Source organism: Cimex lectularius, unplaced genomic scaffold, assembly GCF_000648675.2.
Source record: "Cimex lectularius strain Harlan isolate CLEC.00 unplaced genomic scaffold, Clec_2.1 scaffold287, whole genome shotgun sequence".
Lineage (NCBI taxonomy): Eukaryota > Metazoa > Arthropoda > Insecta > Hemiptera > Cimicidae > Cimex > Cimex lectularius.
In genome coordinates this window covers 418,956-439,520 of record NW_019392990.1, presented here as the reverse complement: position 1 = coordinate 439,520, position 20,565 = coordinate 418,956, and the positions used below count along the sequence as shown (strand labels likewise).

Genomic DNA, 20,565 nt, shown 5'->3' with positions numbered 1-20,565 from the left:
CAAATGAAAGCCATTTTAAAAACATACATGTTTAAAGCTAGAACGTTTTCTGTTGTAAAAGTATTTTTTTTAATTTGTCTCTCAACAAAGATGGAATTATTAATGAGATATTGAGAAGATAATTCGTAATGTAGAATAACGGGGTAAATAAAACACTCATGTTTACTTCACTCTTTACGTCGTTGATAGCCGAAACAAATAACAACAAGTACGGAAATGGTCGCTGTTATCCCTAAGTGGAAGAAAACGGAAGGTTGTCCGGAGATGAACATTTGTACAAACCACAATAAACAGTTCATCGACTTGCGGACTACAGGGTAATTTCGAAGGTTTTATCTTTTGCTGTAGCGTAAGTGCCACCCACATTTATCACATCACATGATCCGGAAACCTTACGGCCTCCTTAATTTCTTTTACGTTATTGCTACCGGCTGATATTGCTTTTGCATCTGTCTGAGTTTTTATTTTCACAATAAGAATCGGTTCAAAAGCGTCCCAGTTGTCTGTTTATATTTACACGCGTGCAAGTCTGATAGACAGTATTCATTCATCTAATATCAACTAGTTGCAAATCAATACTACTGAAAAATTCAGTATCCCGCCTTTGTGATCGTTAGGTACAAAATTAGAGCCAAATATTCATGCACTTGATCAACCTTATCTAACATACTGTTCTTTTTCATAAAAACCACAAAATTTTATTGCAAACGAAGTAAGGTTTACAAAAAGTTAAGTCGTAACCCCTTCATTTTTTTAAAAGCATCTATTTTTATTTAAAAAAAAACACTTTTTGTACACAAGATTTACAAGACACATCATTCAGCTTTCTTTGAAAGTATAACCTACTGATTATTTAGAGATCTTGATATGCGGTCTGATGTGAAGTAGGTTTTAGAAAAAAAATTTCTTTAACGTGCCAACGTTTCGATCATTATTAAGATCACCTTCAGGGCCTGGGATTAATAACATTGATTAAATTAAACATATACATGTAGGATGTGAAAAAACGAATTTATTCATTGATAGAAATTTTAGACTCAATCAATGTATTTGTACTCACTCAAGTGCTTGTTTTCTGTGTATATGTGTCATTATTGTCTGTCGTGTTGAGAGTGCCGGAGAGGTATTGATGTTTTAAGTCTATATACGTTGGACTTTGAAGGAACGTATTTTGTTCACATCTTACATCTATTTGTATAATTTAAACAATGTTTATAAATCACAGGCCCTGAAGATGATCTCAATAAAGTCTGAACATCTTACGATCTCCAGATAATCATTAACTAAGGTCACTAAACACCAAACAATATAACCTATGTTTTTGCTACATATTCTTAAAGTACGTCGGTTTTTATGAAAAATTATTTTCTTCATTGATATGAAGTACGAATTTTATTAGAAGCAATTTTTTTAAATAATAATTGAGGAGATCGATCATTTTGACTGTGAACATCTTTTTTCGCAATCAAGCGAAAAGCGGAGCTGAAAAATGAAACTAAAAAACTTAGCATAAACGAATATTACAAAATTAAAATAATTTAATTACATCTAAACGATAAACAACGAGAAATGTTAAACTAGAAATAATTTCAAATTATTATTCTTTTTATGTAAATTCTTTGTTGAGATGAAAAAGAATAATGAAATAAGTAATTTGGCCAATTACACCACTAAAATTAAATGTTCTAAACTCTTTTCACCTGAAAGAAGCCGACTCCTTATACAAAAATGTCTTTCTATACCGACTTCCTTCCCCACCCCTTCAAAATTCAACGTATATAAACATAAAAAGCAATATCTCACTGGCACTCTCAACACGGCACGCAAGAATGGCACAGTTACGCAGAAAACCAACACTTTGAGTGAGTAAAAATACTTTGATTGAATATAAAAAATATATTTTTTGCATTGTATAAATTCACTTTTTTTCACATCCTAATGTTTGTAAATCCCAGGCCTTGAAGATGGTCTCAATAAAGATCGAAACGTTGGCACGGTAAAGAAAATGTTTTTCTGAAACCTACGTCACACCAGACCGCATCTCACGATTTCCGAATAATCGTTTTTATGTTTATTCATTGTCCGCCGAGTTTTGTCCTAGGGAAGTTTGTTATAAATGAAAAGCTTCCGAAAACATCCCCTATAGTATTATTTAAAACAAAAAATGAGTCTCGCAAAATCCTTGACCGATTTCTATTGAAAAAAATCATTTTTCGAATAAAGCGAGGCATTTTAAGAATATACAACAAAAAGCATAAGGTTGTATTTGAAAAAAAAAGTTGAATGAGGCATCTTGTGTACCTTTAGTCGAAAAAATACTGTTTTCTTTACATAAACAAAACCTTAGAAAAAATAAAGGGTTTACAATTTAACTTTTTTTTATATCTTGCTTTCTTCATAAAAAAAACGGGCTGGTCCGTATAAAAAGGGACGCGCTGTATATTGCAGGAATATATACTTATTTTACCATGAAGCAATATAATTTTATGTCAACAAATCAACTAATTTAAGTTTATCTACTGAGATTTATGTATTTTTTATTGCTGGCGTAACTTAAAATTATTATTGACTTATAATGCCAAAAGCAGGTTCTGACAGTTTTGTATCAATGGTATTTTAAGTTTGTTGTTCAAAAGAGTTCATACTAAATTTAAAATTCATTGAAATTTGATATCCTTTGTTTCGAGTAATTAATTAGTGCATTTCAACGCGCATAAATTATTAACTGGCTATGACTTATATAAGATGACGATAAACCTGTCAAATGAACAATTAGATAAACCTCTTTCTTTATACCACCGTCGAGGATTTTCCAGCTAAGAAATTCTCCCTAATTGTGTTTGAACAAAGAACAAACATCCTTAATAAATCCGGGTTCACTCTATTGTCGAAGGAGTACAAGGGCACGTAATTGGGTAGAAATTACACAAAAGACAACAAAGGAATTTATGTAGAGCCGGCTTCTCTATTTAACCCGTACTTAGAGAAGCACATCCTTTATTTTTGGAAATATTAACCGGATCGCGTCAGTTGAATTATGCAAAGGGAGAGCAACTTACAGGCTTGCCGGATGTTGCAGGGCTTCAGAGATCTTCACTTTCAAATGTGCCAGCCTGTAGACGACACAAGTGTCGATCACCTTGTTAATGGTCACCATCGCTGTAAACTGTAGATCGTGGACGCCGTGGATGAGCGTCAGACACGTTTTGAGGAGAAGTGAACAAGCCGCGGACAGTTCGATTCTTCTTCTTTCCGCTTCTTCCGCCGTCGATGTTTCCAGCGAAGTACCTCCGTACGTTTCAAGAGAAGTCTGAAAGAAAGACGCTCAATTTAGTAATATACTTTAGAGATATAATGAAATCAAATGACTTTGACAGTCATTTTTCAGTAGTTGTAATATTAACCCTTCTGTGGGGCTCAGCGCTTGGTTCTTTCTCACAACTTGGTCTCTTTCTCACTGTCTGTTTTCTCAAAATTGTTTATTTTTTATTTTTCCTCTCATTACCTCACCCAAAAAACTGGTCCCAAAGAAATTTTCATAAATATACAAATCAATAAGCAATAATATTACCTCAGGGGGTTTCATCCTTAATTTTAACCCAAAGAATATCGAATACTCTGGGGCAGTGTGAATATAATTTATTACCGAGAATGGACGGTGCAAGGAAATACGTTTGATTTTCTGTTTAATTGGGTTTGTGAAATAATGGATTTTGTTAAGTTAATTCCTACTAGCAGGTGGAACCTAAAAGGAGAACTTGCTCAGAACGGAGTTGTGAAAGAGAGGAAGAGATTTTTTTATTTTATAACGAGGGGATTCGAACCCGAGACCTTTACCTTACAGTGATAAGCGTCGTGTCAACGCCTAAACCGTAGCGGCCACCAAAGCCCCCAAAATAGAAGAGATGTTTATTAAGTACTAAGATCGAAAATGCGTATGGACGACGTCTGGGCATTGCAGTTTAAAAAATCGGTTTATTTAGATGGATACCTCTTTTCCCGCCGTAAACTATGAATTATGTTACTCCCTCCAACCGGCAGTGACTACCTTTTCAATGGAAGCAACTTGATTTCAGCCAAAGGCCTGTAGAACAACAACAAAAACGACCCAAACTCATATTATTTTTGGTCAATTTTCATTCTTATTACTATTGTATTATTCCTGTTTACAATTATTTTATGAAATCACTTGCTTTCTTCCATCCCTTTTTGTTTTCCTTACAAGGGACTTCATTTTGGCAGTACTATACACAATTTATAGAGTGAATGATGCACCTATAACCACAAGAATGAGGTCTTGTATGTTCATATTATAAATATTGGAGTGAAAAAAGGGAATATCGAGTATTATGATGCAGTGTGATTGAATTCTGGTTTGTGAATTTAATGTATTACTCCAAGAGGCACGGAATTCCCTGGGGCTGTATGATTTAAGTCTGGTGTGTGAATTTAATTTATTAACGTTAATAGGGGGACTTCTTCCCTAATTGTCCCAAGGAATTCGAGTTAACCATACTAACTTGTGTAGTGTGGTGATTTTGTATGTTTAATATATGCATATTTATCCTGACCTACACACCCGTGAGCTATAGAGAGGCTGACAGCAGGGGAAGGGGTCGGCTTTAGTGTCAGAAAAATTAATTAGAAGATTAATTAATCCTTTTAAGTAAGGTTTTGGTTGTATTTTTTAATGGAATCGAATCCTATTAAACGACATTTGAAAAATGGCAAATAAAAGGAAGGAAAATTCGAAAGGTTGTAGGTTGTGATGGGGAGTTGGTGTCCGAGTGGATCGAAGTCGCGATAGCTCAAGTGGTTAGAGCAGCGGCGTATCAAGCCGAAGATCGTGGGTTCGAATCCCGCTCGTGCCATTAACTTTTTTTCATCTCAACTAAAAACATTAATTAATTGTTTAGTATTAATTGGTCAAGCGGACCACGAAATTAGTGACTTTATTTAATTAAAATGAAGTACACTTCACTAAAGCTCTCCGTCGCCATTTCAATTGTCGTCGAGAATCCAAACCGAATACACATTTGAAAAATGGCAAAAGGAGGGAAAACTCATAAGGTGGGATTGAGATGGGGAGTTGATGTCCGAGTGGATCGAGGTCACGATAGCTCAAGTGGTAGAGCACGGCGTATCTTGCCGGAGGTCCTGAGTTCGAATCCCACTCGTGCCACTAGCTTTTTCTTTTCAATCAAAACCTTACATAAAAAGATTAATTAATTGTGTAATTAATAATTGAAAGTAATTTGGTCAATATACCACTAAATGTGATGGATTAATTAGAAGGAATAAAATGCTGGAAGGAAAACATAACAACAACAAAGAACAAGTTTGCTAGCCCTAAAACTTTGCACAATATGGAAAGATCACTTAAATATTATTTTTAATCAAATTATTTCAATCGGAGTGATATTATCTAGAGTTTTTCTCATTTTAATATCGCTTTTTGCTCTTGCCCACTTTTTAATTCTATTTACATTTAATTTTCTCCGTTTTCTTGTAAAAATTGTTGTACTTGGTAATATTTTTTTAACCAAATTCACTTTTTAAACTCTACTTTCATTACTCCCCTGATATTCGTCCATCTTGTAGTAAAAAAGAAAAGATTTAGCGGCTTGAACGATAAAAATACTTCTGCAATCAAACGTGACAGGGGGAATTCTTTTTTCATTCTCTCCGTCTTTTCTTTCTACCTTGGATAAATTCGCGTTATAGTACATTAGTGTTTTTAAATTCGGTATGAAAAGATTTAGTGCCATTTGTTTTTTGTCAAAAAGGTATTTAAAAAATAAGAAAATATACTACAAATATGGAGTATTACCAATATAATAAAAAGAATTAAAATTTCTGGTCCCGCTTCGTTTTTGTTTGAAATGCTTTTTTTTATAGGGAGAGAGATCCTTGTTATTGCGATCGGGAATTGGGTGGACATAGTGGATGTTTCTTTGTTGACATTGAAGAAATGTTCTTGTTTTTCCAAGAGAAAGTAGCTCCCTTTTCATACACAATACGCGATTCGTGTATTCACTTTCTGGCAGGCGGAATGCAAGTTTGCACAAATACTATAATCCTCGCCCGGCTGAGCGACGGTCTTTGTTGTGTACATTGTGTGTACATATAATTTTTTTATTCATTGCCAACAGAAAACTCAGTACTGACGACTAAATTGGGAGATGCGTAAATGGACTGTTCTGTGGAAAAAAATAATCATTTTTTTTAAACATACCTTGAGCAATTTATGTAAAAGTGCGGCCATATTTCTGTGAAGGGACGAGTCGTTTCTTTGCTGGAGGAGTTTCAGAATCCTTGATATATGAGCCAGAAGGCCTCTGAGGATGAAACCGAGTACCTCGGGGTTCGAACACATTTGTAAGAGCACATGGAAGCCACGCTCGTGGTCAGCACACGGCGCGATTTTTTCTGCAACACATAAGAAAGGAAAAAAAATTAAGACTAAAAATAGAGTAAGATCAAATCTGATTTGTGAAAAACGGGATAAGATATTAATTGAAAGACGTACACTTCTCGGGGGTGAAAATCCATTTAAACTGGGTGGTGCAAATCAAATAGGCTGCTTAAGGCCTTACCATACGCCCGCATATCAAATTGCAACCGTGGTTTCATTTGGCTTTTACCTCGAATAAATATAATTATAAGTATAAATTGTGTTGGTTTATTTTTTAATCAACTGGCCTTTCCGGCTTAGCAAAGGTTGGCATTTGTAAACCGCTATTTTTGATTATATATATATTTTTTTTATTAAAGGATCTTTCGAAAAGAGCTGCTTGAATTCACATCACGTATTAATCTAGTTCCAAGGAATCCCGGTTGGAATTAAGGATAGAATTGGAGGGTCTAAAAAAATAATAATAAAATACTAAAGGACGCTTCGATGGGACGAAGAAAGGTGTTCAACATCACTTCGACCATTATTTCTAGACCGTTTATATTTTTATTACTTTGGAAACATTACTTTTCCTATATGTTCATAATAGTCTTAATAATTGAACTAATTTATTATGAAAGAAAACTTTAGATTTTTGAAATCTTTATATATTAATATGTTTTCACACTAAAAATATTTGGACGAATGAGTGAAATTAGATTTTTTAATTTATGTTCATGCACATAAATAAATTTGAGTTGTCAATAAATTACTAATAAATTTCGCTATCTTCAGTGATTTGAGTCAAACTCAATAAATGGTGAACATGACAATAATATGTAATAACATCAGAAGTGATCAATAGCATATTACATGTAACGTGGTCGGTACCGAGGTCATTTTTGGTCTGTCTATCCTCGTCGGTCTGGTCTGTCAGAAGTGTCGCGGCATTTTGCTGTCTTCATTGTATGGTCTGCTGGAAAATGTGTCTCACTGGCGAGGGTAGGCATAGGAGAAATGATCGGTAATGACCAATTGAGTTCATCTCCCAAGATCGCACAGAGAAAACTCTAATCGTTACCGTTAGATTTGGTTTTTCAATATCTATAAACTCTTGGATATGTTCTTACTTCTTTACTAGATATTTCCTTGTTTTAGGGCATTTTCAGTCTAAGCAAATAAATGGTTGAAATATGTAATGAATATAATTATAGGCCCTGGTTATTGATCATTTTTTTCCATATTTTCTATGAAAGGTATTAATTTTTAGGTTGGTTTTACATTACTTTGGCAAAGGTTAGGCATCGCTTTACTTTAGTCGAGCGTTTTCTGTTATCTTTTTTTTTTTTTTTTTTTTTTTTTTTTTGATGCAGTAACTTTCCCAAATAGTCGAAGACTTCGAGTATTTTTTCCTTGTTTACGTAAAATTTTACATTCCTACTTTTACTTGATTATTGCTATTTTAAAATACGCTGATCGAACGCATTGAAAATTTATAAATTGCCAAGTTAAGTCATTATTTAGTTTTTACAAAAATTGTTTTTCTTAAATATGGATACTTGTTTCTTGATAAAGTATAGTTAGCAATTAATTTATTTTGTTTACTTTTATACTTGCACTATTTTTTTTTAATTTCAAATCGTGCAATAGGTTATGTTCGGAAACTAAATGATATTTTTAATCCCATATTCTCATATGCAAGTAAAGCATATTATTTCTGTTTTATTTCATGTGAATGTACATGATGAGTCGGACCCTATTTGTGGTGATTTGCTCCCCTAAACAAAATAATTAAATAACTTATTTATAGAAATCTGTCGTTCATTAACAATGCATTAATCAACCTCCAAGAATAATTCATTAAAAAATAATCTTCTTTGTAATTAATTATGCTTAAAATCTTGTTGAAATCCCCTGACTGAACATGGAAGGTACCCTCTGCATAAAGATTTATTTTCCACGAAGAGGCAAAATGACTCCAGGTCACATTCTGTTATGAAAAGAAATTCAATTTGGACGGTCCGGATGGTTTTCCATAATATTATCACGATTTATGTTAAGAAGAAAAATACTGTCACGTTTTGAAATGGAGAGCCGTTTAATGATATGGCCGTGCATTGGAGTGAGAAAAATATTAATATCTTTCAAAAACAAATACTATTAGTTCTACTTAATTTTAATGAAAGTACATAAAATCATTTTTCATTGGAATTTGCTTTAATTGCTGCTAAGTACAAAATGTAAATGACCACATTTTATAAAAACTTATTCAAGTTCCCTAAATTTGGATAGGTTTTTCCCTGTTAATATAAGGTAAGTATATTTCAAATTAGTATAAAATAAACTGAAGAATACTTCTTTTTAACAATTTCTTTAACATAATGTTAATTTTTTTTAAATGAAAAGCATAACTATATAGTAAATTCTCTATCTTAGCTCTTATTAATCTCTCACATATGGGCAATACAGACAGTTTTTGTTAAACGTGAAAATTGATCAACATTAATTTACCACTGCCTTGAACTTTTTCTTCCTACAGATAAATTTAATACATCAACTATTTAATTCTAAGTCTGAATTTCATCTGTTATACGGAAAGACATATTGTTACTACAATTATATTTTATTTATTAGGAAGAATTTACCGATTTTTCCATTTCTGGATTAAAGTTTTGTGGAGTAAGTTGGTGGAATCGTGCAAGAAAAAACTTGACGGAGAAATTTACGGCTGTAATGCTGATATTATATTGATAATATGTACATATTAAAAAAAGTTAAAGTATAAATGTAAGTTTCAACTTAAATTATTGTTAGTAATTAAATCATAAAATCGTTAAAAAATTAAGTAAAAGAAATTAAAGCAATTTTTAGGACACTGAACGATTATTATGTATTAAGTTGTAATGTAAATTGTAATTGTAAACAAATTAATTATACATCCAAAAAATCTAGAAAAATTGATTACTGTTTAGTTTTTCTAGGAATTGTTTTATTTTTAAATTTTTATGTTTTTACACTGCATAAACACTCTTCTAAAACAATACTATTTCCTTTTATTTTTTCTATTTACAATTTTTCACATTTTTGGGTGTATCGCAATCCAAGTTTAAATGCTTTGAAGCTATGTAGATAGACAGCAAAAACTGTTCAATATCAAGAAATCTTTTGCAAAACATACAAAAAAATATGTAGGTTTATAATACAATTATATATTTATTCACTATTTTCCGTATAACATTTTTATTATTTTACATTTATACAAAAATTAATGAATAATAGGCAATATAATTTTTTGATATGGCAGTGAAAATTGATAATAACTATGCTTATTTACCTATTGTTTTCCAAAGCTAAGGAGGGTTTTTAAGAATATTAGTCTTCTTGATGGGATATTTCAGGGTAGTTTGTATAAGTAATGTTTCCAATGATAAAGTTAAAAGTATAATGAAATGATGATTATCTAATATATTCGAAACCTCCTAGGAAATTTTCTCACCATCGTTTTTGAAGGAATAGAATAGATGTGAATCTGGTTATTGTCATTAATAAGCAGAGTCCAATGTAAACATATTTTTCATAATGCGTAAGTTAATAGCTGCAAAGATTTGTCGCCAAGGCGCCCATTGGGAGGAGCGTAAGCGGCTTTATTCCAGTATAAAATATTCCCTCGAGGACGAAAAAGGCTGAATTTTCCAGTGGTCCCAAATCCCCCTGGATCAATAAGTCCCGTCTATTGGTCCCAACGGGTCATAATTCAGTGTTCTAGTTAGTTGAACGTTCTGTGAGTGTTCGAGGGAAAGAGGACGGGTGGCCGCGCTCAAATTGTAACGCTGCCCTAACTTTTAACCGGGATCCCAACATTTTATCTACTGCCTCAGCTTTTAACTCTCTTTAAAAGGGGGACCGAAAAGTTTTATAATTGTCATTGTACTGTCAGACCTGCCAATTAAATTCAAAAATAGCCAGTTGGTCGAAAACAGAAAACATGACAGATCATTTTGTACAAATGGGACGGCTCGTCCCATTTTCACGACAGAAAAATATCCACTTATTTGCCATAAAAAACTTTTTAATTGCCTTTTTTTCACCTCCCTCTAATTAATTAAAAATAGTACTGAAAAAAACATGATTACAGTTTTTGCGTTGCATTGCAACTTTAGCAATATGTGTTATTTCCATTCACTAGTTTTAGTGGTCCACTTGGCCAATTAATATCTTACAATTAATTTTGAAGGAAATTTCGAATGGTGGGGTTGAGATGGGAAGTTGGTGTCTGAGTGGATCGAGGTCACGATAGCTCAAGTGGTAGATAGGGGTGTATTTATACTAACGTCGTGGGTTCGAATCCCGCTCGTGACACTGACGTTTTATCTCAACTAAAAACCTTAATTAATTGAAATATGTGTTATGCTATAATAAATCTTATTAATTTTAGTTATTGATTGAATAGAGCGTTCTGGTTTTCAATTAGCCAAAAATCGTTCAAAATAGAAGAGCTTATAGGTTAGGATTAATACCTAGGTTGGTCATTTTCAATATCTCAGTCTCCGCCGATATCTCTTTCTATGTATATGTCTATTACAAACTAACTTATTGTTTCATTAACATTATATTGCACTAAGTATTAAAGTGGCAACCCGGTGTTTAAAATAAACGAAAATTTAAAGATTAGTCCTCATTTATCTCTCTTTTCCTCTGACTCATTCTCTTTTTCTCTCTCTTTCTATTTCCTATGTCTCGTCTTTCTATTTATCTCTATTTTGCCCTCTCTCAATCTCTTTCACTCTCTCTGTAGATCTCTTTCTCTATCGCTATCTCGATCTCCATCACTATCTCTCTATCAAACTACTTCTCTCTCACTCATTCTCTCCCTCCCTCTCTTTCTCTCCCTTTATCTCTCTCTATCTCGCTCTCTCTTTCTCTCTCTATTTCTGTCTTCTTCTTCTCTCTCTATGCACCTCTCTATCTATACAGATCTATTAACTTCTTTCCCATTCACTTCACACTTCGCTCTCTTTCTCTACATTTTTTTCTGTTTTCTGCACTCACTCTTTAACTCTTCCTTCGTGCCTTCGACTTTTCTCTCAGACCTAAAGCAAAGATATAGTAACGTAGCTGTAACTAGTACCACAATAGTTCGAATAAAACTAATACGTCAACACTAATCAGTTTAGTAATATTATTTTTTATAAAATAAATTAGAAAAGCGTTTAGAAAACTCTTCATTCGTTCGTCCTATTTTTCTCGAGTATTTTTGTTTATTTTCATTTGTGCTTTATTGGTATATTTCTGAATTCAGCAGATACGAACGGTTTTGACCGAAATGCTATTTCTCTTGTTTTAAAGATATTATTGTTTTCCCTCCCAATTACTTTGAATTGAAAAATTATGTTATGGAAAACGGATTTATTTAGGGTTTTTGTGTAAACCTAGTTTCTGGCCGGAAATTTTTTTTACAACAAACATCGTCCTAATCCGGCCAATAACGGAAATCGTGACATCATAGTCTCTCAGTTTGTTGATCCATCGTTCCTTGGTTTTCAGGACTTTGGGAACAAGAAGTTTCCAGCAGATCGAAATTTTATTGTCCACCGATCGTAAGAAGTTTATGAGTTGGCTTGAAGATCAGAATCAGGGAATAAAAGTTCGAACTGTCTGGAGGAAATTAGATGGTTTAACTTATCTACGGTACGGCTGAAGACATAAACATTGATTTACGCATCTAAATATATGCTGCACAAACATAAATTGTTTTTAATTATAAAAAATGTTACTTTAATAACATGTGAACCATTTCTAATATTTATTCCCATATGAAAATATTGAAATAAAGTAAAATTAAAGTTAACAAAAAACAATGAAAACATATGTTTTGGTTAAGAAATGTATTTTTTGTTTTTATAATAGGTCTATGATTGCAAATGCCATGTCCGGTTGATGTGATTTTAAAATGTTTATTAATAACGTGTGAAATATGAGCAAATCAAAATTCATCCTGTTTTTCCCAAACATGATGTGTTCATTGTTAGCCCTATTATCAACAATAGTTTGCATGATGTATTATTCAAGGAGTAAACTCATTAGCTATTTTTCCCAAGGGCTTCTGATGATCGTATGTGATGTTGTGATCATTATCGGGTTATTAATGATGATCGTGGAATGTTTTGGATTGTTCGGAGTAGCATGGAGATCAAGTTTCATAATGCGAATTTACGCGGGGTCTCATATCTTCTCATTCCTGTTTAAAGTCTTATTCGGAACGTTTGTGTTCATTCGAGCACATCAGAAAGACATCGTTACCAAGGAAGTCATGCGGTTAAAGTACAGCAAAAATGACAGTTTCCACGAAGATATCGACCGGCTTCAGCGATTTCTTTCCTGCTGCGGAGCGTTCGGATCGTCTAACTGGACAATTCATGATCTGCCGCCTTCTTGCTGCGGTCAAGAGAGCGGACGATGCCCCCGCGAAAACTCGTACAAAGTTGGTTGCTACGTCAAGATCATTCGAACGTTAAATATTATTTACATCAGCCTTGGGATCGTATACTCCACCATCATTTTCTTCGAACTGATCTCTGCTGTCATCTCATACATTATGGCGAGGAAGTACCAGAGAGAAGAAGCGAAGTGAAATTTATTATTTCAGCCAGAAAAACACATTTTAAAATGGCGTTGGACTAATACAATACGTATTTATAAATCCCTGCTTTCAAATTCAAAAATCTCAACTTAGATTAAAATTTTAACAATAACTTGTTAATTTCGCTTGAATGAAAACACCTGACAACCAATCTATGAATTATTATGATTACCGATTTTACTTGTCTGTACAATACCTCGGATATAGAAAGAAATAAACGACTAACTATTATTATTCTCTTCTGTTTTTGATATTATATCTTTTTTAATATAACTCTAATATTTTAAATGATTTATTTGTGTTAGATGAATCTAGGATTCTAATAAACCATTTCATTATCTGACTGATAAGCCAGCCAGGAAAGATGAAAGAAAAGATAGAATATTAAGTACGCAGAAATTAAAAGATAGACAGAGAAAATGCGAGAATATAAGATAAAGAGTGAGTGGGGGTGAGAGAGTGGATAGGGAAGCAGGAATATTAGATTTTTTTCGAACTATTGTATTTATGCACTATATGTACACTATTCAATCCCTGATACGATAGCTATCTCGAAAATAAAATAAAGTTATTGTTGGTTTAATGTGTGTGAGAGAAGGCCGGAGGCATGAAGGGAGAGAGAGTGCAGAAAACACAAAAAGGATGAGAAAAAGTCCAAAGAAAGAGAGAGAGAGAGAAGTATGAAGTGAGTGAGAAAGAAGTTCATTAGAGATAGACATATAGATACATAGAGGGAGAAGAAGAAGACAGAAATAGAGAGAGAAAGAGAGAGAGAGAGAGAGAAAGACGGTGAGAGAGAGAGAGAGAGAGAGAGAGCGAGTAAGTGGGAAAGAAGTAGATTGATAGAGAGATAGTGATAGAGATTGAGAGAGAGCTAGAGAAAGAGAGCAAGAAAGAGAAGGAGAGAGAAATTGAGAGATCGAAAACTAGAGATAGATAGAAAGAAAGACGATGCATAGGAAAGAGAAAGGGAGAGAAAAAGAAATAAAGAATGAGTTAGAGAAAAAGAGAGAGATCCTTATGTCTAAAATTTAAATCTACAATTATTTTAAACATCGGTTTAATACCTGAAGGGAGAGAAAATGCACAAAACGGTAAAAGGGTGAGAAAAAGAAAAATGTAACCCACATAAAATATATTAGATTGTGAAGCAGATTGATATTGAAAAATAAATATATAAAAAAATACGTTTGTTCGAGCACTGCATTTAGATAAAAGAAGCAACAAAAATACTTTTTGAATATAAACCTAGTTATTCAATCTTGTTAAAATCTTACAGTCACAGTAACATAAATACCATCTCAAAAAGCCTTAAAGTTGTGGTGATATTATCGGTGAATTCAGAGTGATTGGTTTTGCAGTAGCAGTAGTATTGGCTTCAAATCTGTCTATTTTGCATTTAAAAACAACCATAATGACAGAACCTGGATAAATATAAATGTGAATAAGAATGAGCACATGGAGCATCCAAGGCTTTTTGGAAAAACACCAACATTAGCTTAATACTATACCAGGCAAGATTAAACATATAAATCAGGGAAAACCACTTAGACTTTCGTTTAAAAAAAGGAATAATAAACCTGATAATTTTATCACAACCACAAATAAAATCCGAAGTAGGGAAGATATGAAGGTATATCCTCGGAATACAATTTAGGACGGGGCCGTGAGTGGCGGGACGATGAGATATTCAAGAGCAGAGCATTTCTTTGGGCAACGGGGGCTCCTGCAGAACGGTAGATTGCTTCCAAGTCTAATATCTCACGGCTAAGTGCTTTGCCTTCACCAAGGATCAACTGGGATTAAGCATTTAAACCTATCAAGCCGTCTGCCATCCCCCGACCCCCTTTACCAACTTCCGTAACAGTTTTCCGAAAGAGGTCGACTTCAAAGTTATCGACGAGGCAATTGTTCTCCCTGCGTCGCAATTAATCTTCCTCATTTTAATTTCGAGGGAATCTGTTAATTATTAGCTAGGATTTTTTTTATGTTTTAATGATTAAAACTTCATTCAACTAGTGTTCTCTCATTAAATGCCTTTTTACAATTTTGTTTTGGGTAAAAATTCTTTTCCTTTGAATATTTAGTTTTTAATGATTGTTTGGAGATGGTAAGATGCGGGCTGGTGTGACGTAGGTTTTAGAAAAACATTTTCTTTATCATGCCAACGTTTCGATCTTTATTGAGATCATCTTCAGGGCACAAAGTGCTTATGTTACGATCAGTTTGACGAGTAACTTACAATTTATAATTACATGTTTATTGTAGACGATTGGCACGAAATGCATTTTCTTATAGTTTTTGTGTTAATTATTGATTGATTTAGTGCTGTCTTTTTATACGTTAGCATATTAAAAATTTTGACAGTACATATTTCTAAATTGATGTGTTTCCAAACTTCGAGGTCCCAACTCACTTGTGTGTCGTAATAACAAGAATGACACATCTACACGGAAAACAAACACTTTAAACCCTGAAGATAATCTCAATAAAGATTGAAACATTGGCACGATAAAGAAAAGGTTTTTCGAAAACCTTGTCACACCAGACCGCATCTCACGTTCTCCAAATAATCGTTGGCTAACGGTCACTAAACACCTCACATTAATTTTTAATTATAGTATGATTTAAAAAGGGTTTGTACTCAAAATAATTACTGACATCGGCCTTCCAATTGTCGCATCATTAATGTTGGTTTCAATGACACCAATGACCAATGTTAATCAAATATATCATAAAAAATAATATCTCTGACAAGTTGGTCTCGATACTTCAATCTTTCAACTAAAAATCTGTTGAAACAAACGACATTTTGCCTCGCCCTGCTAATATCCCTGATATCGTGTCATGTCATATAGTCACTTTCACAACGTCTGATTTCTTGAAAACACTTATTTGTATTTTCGTCATGAATTTAAAAAATGCGAGTCTTCTGGACTGAAAAATATTTTAGACCTTAGTATGTACGGGCCTAAAAATAATTGAGTAAATAAAATAGGAAATTAATGGGGGGGAATTGATCACGAAGACGTTTAATGTGCAAGCTTATTAAAGTTATAATATCACCAGCAGATTCTACATGAAAAATAACTTTTGGAATATTTCTCAATAAAATAGAAAGCGTAAAAATAAAAGAAGAAGTTAGTTTTAGAAAATATTTCTACATATTGTGACCAATATTTTACAAGATTGCTACACGAGTTCAAATAGAACTAGTCGGAATCTCGCAACTCGCGCCTCAACCGAGGTGAAGCTCGGAAAACCGGTAAAAATACACACTTTTTCAAAGTTTTCTTAAACTTTTGATATTTCATTAGTTTTAGAAAGTATTTGTACATATTGAGACCAATTTTTAACAAAATTGCTACACGATATCAAGTTGAACTTGTTGGAAGGTTTCATTCGCTAACTCGCAATTCGCGCCTCAACCGGTTGGTAAAACTCGGAAAAAATATAACTCCACGTCTATTATAATATAATCTTTCATTATGTTACAAATTTGTGGTTGTTTAGAAATATATCGCAAAATATATAAATACAATATACATAAAAGTATGCGAACCTTTCTTCAGGTCACAGGCTTCACGAAGCAAAAATTATATACACGCTCGCGCGCCCTTCATATTTTGTACATAAAAAAATCTAAATAATATTTTTTTTACCCCTTTTATTAAAATATCATAGATTTAGTTTAATGTGAAATCTTACCGTAAACTTTGATACAAAATTTGAATTTCAGAATTACACTAACGAATAAGAACTTGATGGCAACGACGTCGATGATTAAGTAGAAAATGATGATGTGGGTGTTTGCTAAGCATCTGAAAAGACTTGTTTATGTATTTCCACAAATGGATTTAGATCATTAGGAAGGCATTGTTAGCCCAATTTACCAGGAAGCATCTGTAAGAAGTAATTAAGGACACTGCTGTTGAAATTTATTTAGACGCTTGTTATTCACGTATTAAACCAATTATTTTTGGAAAATTGGTATATGTTTGTAGTATGTGAATATATTTTATGGTAAAAATAAAAGATTTTGCCATTAAAAAAAATTATATTGTACATTTTTGCGAGTTAAACGTTGGAATTTCCGAGAAACTTGTAAGGAAAGAAGGATTTAAAGTGTACCAAAGGGGCTTTTTTACTTAAAAAACTGACCCAATTTACAAGGAGTCGAGGGCTTTAGGGGCAAATGAGTGGCGCGGTTAGTGAAGCGAGCGACAACTTCGTGACCCGAGCGTGAATTGATGCGGTCATCCATCATAATGAAGAGGACAAGTTTCGTACTTACAAAAGAACGCCGTCGGTGCCCGCGGGACGAACATTCGAAAACTCTCATCGAAGGGAAAACTTTTTATATAATATACACAAGTCAAAGTTTGCTCGTGGTGGAAAAAAGAAGATTCTCGGCGGTCAGATTTTTTTTCTACTTCCTTTTTGGTTTCGTTGGTTATTCTGTTTCATGAATATTGAACTAAGCGACTCGTGTTAAATTCAAACGAGGGGATTACTTTAAAATCACTGGGGTCTTTTGAGTTCGACCTTTCCTGAAAATATTAACAGCGGCGCTAGGCTGAAATATCGAAATATGGACCAACCGTGAAAACCAACCTGCATTGATCGTCTAACAAAACTTAAAGGGCAACATTTTCCCAGAAGAAAAACAAATACAAATGTCAGGCTGCATGTACGTTTTACAATGTATTAAATCATTCGTGCTTAATTTGCATTAAAAATTTTTTGTTTATTTACAATTACCAACCAATGGTTGAACGGTTTTGTTGTTGGCTTCAGTTTTCAACTTAAATATTGAAAAATCCCGTCACTGTCTCAAGTGTCAAGGCCTGAACTCTAGAAGTAGCAGTGCAGCTGAACCTTTGATCGTTAATTTCGTTCGAATTGCCAGTTGAATTAATACCCATGTCTTCAACTCTGTAATTAGGCGAAATGAATTCCCTTTGCCATGCTTCTCTTCCCTTTGTTGACGTGTCGCTAAAATTGAAATATCCCTTGAGCTTACGGTTTGATCTCAGAAAAGAGGCACATTTTATTTAAGTACGAATTCCTTATTTTTTTCACGTCTAGAGTGTAGATTTTACTGTACAAAACCCTATATTTGAGTGTTAATAACTTTTACGTTGCGCAATTATTATAAAAAATATTTTGTCAACGGATAGACAATATTATTTCGATGTACATATTCTAATAAATCCTCGTAATGGCGCGATTTAATGATTATTAATAATCATATACTTAATTGTCTCAAAATAATATTATATTGTAAAAATATTCGATGTGAACGATAATAATTTAATTCTACAGACAAAACTTAACTCTCTTACATCGATTTTATTATAGTGTCCAATATGATCGCGAACGTCCCCTTCTTTTCTTTTCATGTTAAACGTTAATGTTTCTAAATTAACAAAAGAAATTCTGATTTAATTAATGAGCATTTAAGAATAAAAATATGTGTAAAAAAGCTGTTATTTGCATGGCTGCCATGTTGGTTACCTACGCCCTAACGGATAACAATGTGACTACATTTACCACCTAACATCTAAGATTGGTCCTGGCTTGTTGGATCGAGCAATGTGAACTAGCCGATTCTTACAAGTCTACGTCATAATTTTTGTCGATCTAACAGGACCTAACAGACTTAACACGGTTAATACAAGATCGTGAATACCCCTCATATCTATAGATAAATTTTGCTAAATTTTCCAATATAATATCATAAGGGGTATTCACGATGCTTGTAAGATGTTAACTCGTGTTAACTCGAATAGAGAAATATCCAGTAAGATCGTGAACACTTTCTTCTTTTCTTAGCATGTTAAACGTTCATTTTTCCGCAATGCTGCGCGTGGCGATTGGTAGAACCAAAAATAAAGCTATAACAGTTCTTGAAGGCTTGTTGTTTGTTTTGGTTTTCTTTTGTGTAAAATTGTAAGATGCCAGAAGTTAATAAAAAGGAAAATTAGTCAACTCTTTCATTCAAAATGCTCTTTATGCACTCGAAAGGGGTACGAACGGGTACTATGCGCCTCCAATAGCCTCTAATACCCAACTCCGACTTTCCACCTTCACGAAGCTTATGCGGGTGTACCCTGTTAACTAACAAACGGAAAGAGGGGTATGGAGGGACAGGAGCTGGACCTGACACCTCCTAATCCTAAACCCAACACCTACCCCTCTTCCCACCCCACACCTTATCCTGGTCCCACTCTCCAGCCCAAATCCAAGGTGNACAGCTCAATGGAGGTTTAACCTAGCGTACGAAAAAGACACAGGGAACCAAATTGCAGCAATAACAGTCAATGACTTGATGCTTCTGAGAAGAAGGATTGAGTCTATTGACTAAACTAGGGAACTGGGAAGGTACAATAAGCCAGAGGGCTGCAGTGCCCGGGGAGTGCAAACCCCGCTTCCTAGTATCCTTTTCTACCATACCATACCATACCATACCATGCACTCGAAAAGTACTAACAAATGACACGCTTCGTGCCGACATATCTAACTTTTATCCTAACATTTAACAGCCTACAACTTTATAGGATATGGGATGTATCTATTATGAATGAGAGTATAAGGACTGGTCAGAAATTAACAAAATAAATGTATTGGTCTGATTTACTTAACGCGTATTTAAGAATAAAACACGTGTAAACAAAAAACAGCTGATAATTTCATGGCTGCCATGTTGGTTACCTACGCCCTAACGGATAGCAATGTGACTACATAGCATAACATTGGCCCTGGCCTGTTAGATCGAGCAATATGAAGTAGCCGATTCTTACAAGTCTACGTGATCATTTTTCTCGATCTAACAGGACCTAACAGACTTAAATCACCTCATTCTACATGAAATGGCCGGATTAAAATACAGACTGACGGAATAAAAACAGTACTATTGACTAAAGATACACGCGGTAACGAACTAAAACCAATAAAAACCATAGCACAAAAGAACAGCTAAAACACAATTACGATACAAAATAATAAACAATTCTAACACTCGCAGCATCGGTCCCACGACCAGCCCTGAAGTGGAGACCGACGTCAAGAAAATAACGGAAGCGATTAAGGCTGCCGCGTACAAATCCATCCCGGAAACGGGGGTCCGGGTACATCGCCGACGGGTACCCTGGTGAACTGATGAATGTAAAACGGCTAATCAAGAAAAAAAACGGGCCCTAAAAATCTTTAACATTTACCCGACCGACGAAAACTTAAAGAAATTTAAAATCGCAAGGTCGAAAGAGAGAAGAGTACTTAGCTACACACTTATATCAATGAAATGAATAATGGGATAACGAATAAAGAAATTTGGAAGAGAATTGGAGCGATCACTGGAAAACATAAACAGCCCACTGTCCCTATGCTGAATATAAGAGGAAATATAGTTACTGACACTATATGAAGAAGTGGCCGATGCACTTGGAATACACTATGCGGATGTGTCAAGTGAGCGGTCATACACGGAACAATTTAAAAGGGACAAAGAACGGATGGAGCGCACTTCTGC

The 20,565-nt window shown here is 34.0% G+C and overlaps 1 protein-coding gene across 1 annotated transcript in view; it reads right to left on the bottom strand.

Annotated features, from left to right (window-relative positions):
- Positions 1 to 20,565, bottom strand: part of LOC106670304 — a 281,929-nt gene that overhangs the window by 102,625 nt on the left and 158,739 nt on the right. Inside the window, exons 12-13 of the mRNA XM_024229610.1 lie at positions 6,236 to 6,429; positions 3,060 to 3,310 (exon numbers count right to left, since the gene is read on the bottom strand). Coding sequence (XP_024085378.1) covers positions 3,060 to 3,310; positions 6,236 to 6,429 — 445 coding nt within the window. The remainder of the gene's footprint in view (positions 1 to 3,059; positions 3,311 to 6,235; positions 6,430 to 20,565) is intronic.